The sequence below is a fragment of the Chaetura pelagica genome, unplaced genomic scaffold, assembly GCF_000747805.2.
Source record: "Chaetura pelagica isolate M959 unplaced genomic scaffold, ChaPel_1.0 scaffold587, whole genome shotgun sequence".
Classification (NCBI taxonomy): Eukaryota; Metazoa; Chordata; class Aves; order Apodiformes; family Apodidae; genus Chaetura; species Chaetura pelagica.
Window position 1 is genome coordinate 113,461 of NW_009953909.1, and position 6,923 is coordinate 120,383.

At 55.0% G+C, this 6,923-nt stretch overlaps 2 protein-coding genes across 2 annotated transcripts in view; both read left to right on the forward strand.

Moving 5' to 3' along the window:
* The first annotated feature begins 931 nt into the window (after positions 1-931).
* On the forward strand, positions 932-4,941 carry LOC104392091 (protein-L-isoaspartate(D-aspartate) O-methyltransferase-like). Its single transcript, XM_010001449.1, has 7 exons — positions 932-1,053; positions 1,876-1,980; positions 2,418-2,449; positions 2,938-3,042; positions 3,656-3,776; positions 4,378-4,463; positions 4,674-4,941. The coding sequence occupies exons 1-7, from the start codon at positions 939-941 to the stop codon at positions 4,845-4,847; spliced, it is 738 nt and encodes a 245-aa protein (XP_009999751.1). The 5' UTR covers positions 932-938; the 3' UTR covers positions 4,848-4,941.
* A 1,407-nt stretch (positions 4,942-6,348) lies between these two features.
* RPUSD2 (RNA pseudouridylate synthase domain containing 2) overlaps positions 6,349-6,923 on the forward strand; it is a 3,903-nt gene continuing 3,328 nt past the window's right edge. Inside the window, exon 1 of the mRNA XM_010001462.1 lies at positions 6,349-6,372. Coding sequence (XP_009999764.1) covers positions 6,349-6,372 — 24 coding nt within the window. The remainder of the gene's footprint in view (positions 6,373-6,923) is intronic.

Genomic DNA, 6,923 nt, shown 5'->3' on the forward strand with positions numbered 1-6,923 from the left:
CCCCAGCCCCTCCCCCAGCTCCGGGCCCCTTCCCTGGCCACCCCCCAGCCCCTCCATGTCCTTGTCCCGGGGGACCCAGCCCTGCCCCAGGGTTCCAGGGCCCATCACCGGGGTCCGCCCTGCCCGGGCTGGGAGGTCACCCAGAATGGAGGAGCGCCGTGAGGGGCGTCCTGCCCAGCGCGGGGTGGAGTTGTGAGCTGGAGAAAGGCTGAGGGATCCTGGGGTTAGTTTTGGGGCCCCTGTGCTGGGCCCTGGAACCCTGGGGCAGGGCTGGGTCCCCCGGGACAAGGACATGGAGGGGCTGGGGGGTGGCCAGGGAAGGGCCCCGGAGCTGGGGAGGGGGCTGGAGCAGGAGGAGAAGGGGCTGGAGAACTTGTGAGGAGCAGCTGAGGGAGCTGGGGGTGTCCAGCCTGGAGCAAAGGAGGCTGAGGGGAGACCTGCTGGCTCTGCAGCTGCTGAGAGGAGGTTGGAGCCAGGGGGGTCGGGCCCTGCTCCCCAGGAACAAGGGATGGGACAAGAGGGAACGGCCTCAAGTTGTGCCAGGGGAGGCTGAGGTTGGATCTGGGGAACAATTCCTGCCTGGCAAGGGTTGTCAGGGCCTGGCCCAGGCGGCCCAGGGCAGAGGGGGAGTCCCCATCCCTGGAGGGGTTTCCAAGCCCTGGAGATGGTGCTGAGGGACGTGGGGCTGAGGGGGCCTGGGCAGGGCTGGGGGAATGGGTGGGCTGGAGGGTCTGAAAGGGCTTTTCCAATCCCAGCAGTTCTATGGGCTGCAGCTGGGAAGGTCCCTTGCAGCTCTTCCCTGCCCCGTGCCACCTGCCAGCTCCCTCCTGCCCCGGGCAGCGCGGTAAGTGCCACGTCACCTTACGAGGAGGGAAGGTGAAGGTTTGGGGTGCCTGGTTGTGCTCTCCCCCTCAGCCAGCCCTGTCTGTCTCCGTGGAATGAGCTGCCTGCTGCCCTGTGCCGTGCTGCCACTCATGGGACTGCTCTTGGCCAGGACCATGGCCTGGACGTCGAGTGGGAAGACGCACCCAGAGCTGGTCAACAACCTCTACAGTGAGTACCAGGGTGGGCTCTGGCTTGGGGACCCTCCAAAAGCTGCCCAGGGAATCTCCTGGCACCCCAGTGTCAGGATATTTGGTGCAGTTTGTTCTGAAGTGCTGCAGGCAGCGTGGCCTGAGTTTCAGGGTTTGTCCCAGTCTGAACTTGTCCTGTTTATAAACGGAAACAAGAGGTTATGCCAGAAGTGGCAGGAGGGACCTGGGCCTGCAGCCCGTGCAGTGGGGGCTGCCTGGCACCTGCCCAGGACTGCAGCTTCTGTGCCCCTCCAATGAGATGCCCTGGGACAGGAGCAGGGCTCAGTGCTGCTTCACTCTGGAGCAGGGACAGGAGCAGCATTCCATTCCAGACAGGTGGCTGGAACACACTGAAGAACGTTTAAATTTTCCCTGCTGCTTAGGCTGTTTTGCCCTATGTTAAGTGCTCCCTGAGATGAGGTGTGAGGAGATGTTGAGTGTGTCTGCAGTCATCACTCTTACCTTCAGCTGACTGACTGTGCCAGTGCTCCTGGAGCCTGAGCTGGAGTCCCCACTGTCACCCTGAAGGTGTGACAGTTCCATGGCGTGTGGCAGCAGCACTGGGGGTGCCAGTCTCCATCCTTGGAGAGAGGCCAGGCTGGTGGTTGGGACCATGACAGGATTTCATTTGGTGTAACAGGAACTGAAAAGGATTTGATTCCCTCTGCAGTTCTGTTTTCAGTCCCTTCTCAGGTTCTTAAGGCTGAATTCTCCCTGTTCACTGAACTGCTCCCCCACTTCCAAACCTCCTCTTGCTACGCGACTGAGGATTAAGTCCTTTCTGTTTTCTTTCTTCTCCCAGAAAAAGGAATCATTAAATCCCAGCGAGTCTTTGATGTGCTGTTGGCTACTGACAGAGGACACTACATCAAGTATTTCCCATACATGGATTCTCCTCAGTCTATTGGTGAGTAGCTCCAGGCACAGCATTCCCATCTTCCAGCTGGGCACCTTCACTGTCCAGGTTCCCTGTGGCCTCTCCCTAACAAGTAGGGTGAGTTTTGTGATGGATCAAGCAGAGCAAACCCCCCCTGTATTTCAGCTGGGGGATCAGAAGGAAGAACAACAGGGCTTTTCTGTGTCCAAGATTTTTGTTGGTTGCTCCAGGTCCTGCTGGAGACACAGGCTGCAAGGGCTGCAGAGCGTTTGGGAGCTGCAGTGCTGTGCAGCCTTCCTGTGCTCCTTAGTACCCCCAGAGGAAGAGTCTTAGGTCAATTCATTGCTTTAGTGCAGCACAAGAGTGTTTTCCTATGTTCAGGAGGAAGTGGGGGAGAATAAAGAACTGCTGACACTGGTAATTTTAATTTCTTGATCACATCACTTTTGTCACTCGTTCCCTTTCAGGATACAAGGCCACGATCAGTGCACCACACATGGTATGATGAACCTGCTCACTTGGAACAGAAATTGAGTGAACTGTTTGCTTGCTTTTTTTTGTTCCCCCCTCCCTTTTTCTCAAATACTGCACTAGAAAGGTGAAGCAGCTCCCACGGGTGTGATTATCATGCTTGTTTCTTCAGTCACTGTGTGAAACTCTTTTCTTTTTAAGAAGGGTTTGCCCTGTGCTCTTCCAGTTGCTTTAAGAGCAGGCTTGGAGAGGAGCTCCGTGCCACCAGGCCAGCCACGGGTGCTGTCCAGCTTTTGCATGACACTTTTCTTCCCTGCTGCTTGTCACCTTATTACTGAACCTCTTCCCAAATGCTGTTCTGCAAAAAGATGTCCCAGATCAAGCACTTGAGTTTTTCTCTGAGTGTGTCAGACAGGATGCCAGGAGTGCTTAAATAACACCTAGAAGAAGAGCAAGTTTGAGGAGAGGAAACTTCAATGGGATGTTTGATACCCTTTTGTGCTGTTGTTCCCACAGCATGCCCACGCACTGGAGCTGCTGAAGGATCAGCTTGTGGAAGGTGCAAAAGCACTGGATGTTGGATCTGGAAGTGGATACCTTACTGCTTGCTTTGCCAGGATGGTGAGCTCCCGGGACTCTGCTCCTCATAGCCAGGTGCATCAGGATGCACTTGCCAGAGCTGGCACCTGCCTTTTGTGGGGGGAAGGGGTAAACTCCTCCCAAACCAGCTCTTCATAAAAACAGTCATTTTTGGAAACTCAGTGGATGCTGTATCTGCCATGAGAGGTTTTGTGTGTTGCCCCAGCTCAGATCAAGAGGACTGTGGTCATCTGCTGTGCAATTCCATTGTAGGTTCCTTTTCATCTGTGCCTTTGCTTTCTAAACTCCTGAAATTGTTTTCTGTGAAATGCTGGAGCTGGTCAAGTTACTTTTCTCAGGAGGTTAGCTTGCCAAGGACTGGCCCTGCCATGGCAGCTCCTAATTCTACCAAATAAATTGTTTCTTTGGAATTGAAGGATTGCTAGGAATGCCCTTAGGCAGTGCCTGTGTGTCCCTCAAGGAGCTGGGACTGCTCAGCCTTGGAACCAAGGGGCAGAGTATTTGCACTTCCTGTTCAGAAACTCTGCTCTCGAGTTTCTGCCTGGAAATCCTCCAGTCCCCACAGCATCTTCCCTATGAAGTACATCTCCTTGCCATGTAGGAGGTATTAGGTGTCTGCTGGCTTTCCTTTCAGATGGGCCCAACAGGGAAAGCTGTGGGTGTGGAGCACATCAAAGAGCTGGTCCATGAATCCATCAGAAACGTCCAGGAAGATGATCCAACGTTGCTCAGCTCTGGCCGTGTGAAGCTTGTGGGTGAGCTCTGGGGTCCTGCTCCTTGTCCCCTCCTGGGAGGGCTCTGGCTGCCTGCAGAGCTCTGCTGCTGGGAGCACTGGCTCACTTGGTGTCCATGCTCCTGTGTCTTGGCAGAAGCCACTGGCTAAGTGAGCACCTGCCCCCCTGGCCTGACCACGATGGGGTAAACGAGGAGTATTTCACTTGTACACACCAGTGTGGGTACTGTGGCCATCTCAGTCAGTGAGAGATGCTCTTCAGAGGAGAGTGGTCGTGCCACATGTGGGGTTTAGTTTCTGTGAAGGGTCTGCACACACTGTTGTGGTTTTGGGAGGGTCACTTGAGTCAGCTCTCCCTGTATCTGGGATCTCCAGCCTGCACAAGGCTGCTGTGTCACTGGCAGGCCCTCCTGGCTTTGACTGTTCCTCCTCCTAGCAGGGCTCAGCTCCAGAAACCTCTCCCCCTTTTTTAAAAGTAAACCAACAAAACTAAGACTCCCATCACAATCTAGTTACAAAGTTTTCATCCTCTAGATTTCAACTGGAAGGCTGCAGGAAGGATCATGTTTGTGCAGAGTTGCGATCAGGGCAGAAGTCTTTTCTGTGTGCTTTTCCTCCTGCAGTTGGGGATGGCAGGCAGGGATACCCTGAGGAGGCTCCATACGATGCCATCCACGTGGGAGCAGCAGCAGCAACTGTCCCCAAGGAGGTAAGAGTGGCCCTGTCCCCGTGGGCTGCCTGCATCAGCAGCTGTGAAGGAAATCATACCTGGGGAACCCCCTGGCAGCTTCTTTTTCTCCCCACGTTGCTCGGACCTGGCAAGCTCCTGCCTTCTGAGCTGTCCTGACCTTCCCAGCACATCTTGTCCCCGGGGCCCTGCTGTGTGGGCCCTGCTGATGCTGCTGTCTCCCTGTGGCAGCTGCTGGAGGAGCTGAAGCCGGGGGGCCGGCTGATCCTGCCCGTGGGGCCCGAGGGTGCCAACCAGGTGCTGATGCAGTACGACAAGACCCACGAGGGGCAGATCGTGGAGACGCAGCTGATGGGCGTCATCTACGTCCCCCTGACTGACAGGGAGAAGCAGTGGCCTCGGTAACAACCTGCTGCCCCTCGAGGAGCCTCCCTCCCTGCCTTGCAGCTGCCCCTGTGAGCTTGCTCTCCTTGCCTGCTGGCTGTACTGACAGGGTCCTGCGTTCCTGTGTGTGGCAGAGAGAGGGAAGGCCTGGCTGTGCTGAGGCACAGCAGGAGCACAGGGGGTGTTTCTGCTGGCTGGGGCTTGCAGGCTGAGGACTCAAGGTTTTCTCTTCTCTTTCCTGGAGCCTGTGCACTTCCATAAACGCTGCAGCTGTGTTAGTTCTGTCACTGAGCTGAAGGCCACGAGGAGTAACTGTTGGTTTTTCTTTGCCTCAGGAATGAACTCTGATGGATGGATCTCTAAAGTGACCTCAGAAAGCTCATGAAGGGGGACTTGTGACTGTAGATGGTCTGTGTGGTTTTGCTTTTTGAGCAGAGGCTTTATCAGCAGAGGTGCTTGCAAAGGCAAGTTCTGCCTTGGCAGAGCTGGTGATGGAGGGAGGAAAAGGTGTTTCTCCAGGAGCAGGAGGAGGCTCTTGGGGGCCGTGTCTGGTTCCAGAAGGTGAGTGGATCCAGCAAAGTCTGCCTGTCCTCTCTGACAAGCTGTAGATAACATCTATTGACAGAGACTTCCAAAAGCAGACAGGAATACTGAGACCTTCACTAAAATGACTCTTTAATATTGACTACTCTGCCTAATGCTTGAAGAAAAGGCTCAACTGCTGTTTGAGAGCAGCACTACCCTAATTTGTCAAAGTTTAATTATATGAGTGTGTTCTCTCCCTGCCTTGTGTCGACTTGACTTAATCTCCAGCAGCCAAGTAGAGAATTTGGGCGTTATGAAAAATCCTGGTCTCCTGGCTTTTCCCTGATGGGCCTTTCTGCTCTTGGCCACAGGAGAGGCTGAGGGGTGAGGGTGGTGGGTGTGGGCAGAAGCCAGGTCTTGTACAGCACCCCAGGATGGGCTGGGCTGGGAAGGGACCTTGAAGATCATTATTTCATGGGCAGGGACACCTCCCAGCAGCCCAGGCTGCTCCAAGCCCCATCCAACCTGCCCTTCAACACTGCCAGGGATGGGGCAGCCACAGCTTCCCTGGGTGACACGTCCCAGTGCCTTATATTTATATTTACTTAACTTACATTTACTTAACTCACATTTACTTAACTTACTCCACATTCCACATCATTCTGACAAACGAGACCAAAACCAGACCCTACACCTTACACCTCATATGCCTGAATCAAGCCCAGGTCAGTGCACCCCAAACCACCCCTGAGCAGCAGCCATGCACCATCACATGCATTTATTCCTCTTTAAGGGCTTCACCAGCAATCTGCTCACAGAGCTGGCACTGCCAAGCTGAGATCTGTGCTTCCAAAAATTAGCAGGGAAGAAGAATTATGACTAAGAGGCACGACCATGGAAAGCTGGAGGCTTCTGGAAGAAATGCTGCTGCTTCTTTTTATTCTCTTTTTTTGGCTGCTCCAAGCCCCATCCAACCTGCCCTTCAACACTGCCAGGGATGGGGCAGCCACAGCTTCCCTGGGTGACACGTCCCAGGGTCTCCCCACCCGCACAGGGCAGAGTTTATTCCTCGTGTCTCCCCTAAATCCTCCCTCTGTCAGTTTTAATCCCTTCCCCCTCACCCCATCCCTCCCTGCCCTTGTCCCAAGTTCCTCCCCAGCTTTCCTGGAGCCCCTTCAGGTACTGGAAGCTGCTCTAAGTTCTCCTTGGAGCCTTCTCTTCTCCAGGCTGAACACCCCAGCTGTCTCAGCCTGTCCCCAGAGCAGAGCTGCTCCAGCCCTTGGATCATCTTCATGACCTTTCTACGGACTCTCTCCAACAGCTCCACGCCTCTCCCATGCTGATGGCTCCAGAGCTGAACACAGCACTGCAGGTGAGTTCTTACCAGAGCAGAGCAGAGGGGCAGAATCCCCTCCCTGGCCCTGCTGCCCACACTTCTTTGGATGCAGCCCAGGACACAATTGCCCCTCTGGACTCCAGCACTCACTGGTGGTTCATGTTGAGCTTCTCATCTCCTCCCACCCCCAAGTCCTTCGCCTCAGGGCTGCTCTCCAGCCATTCTCCCCCCCGCCT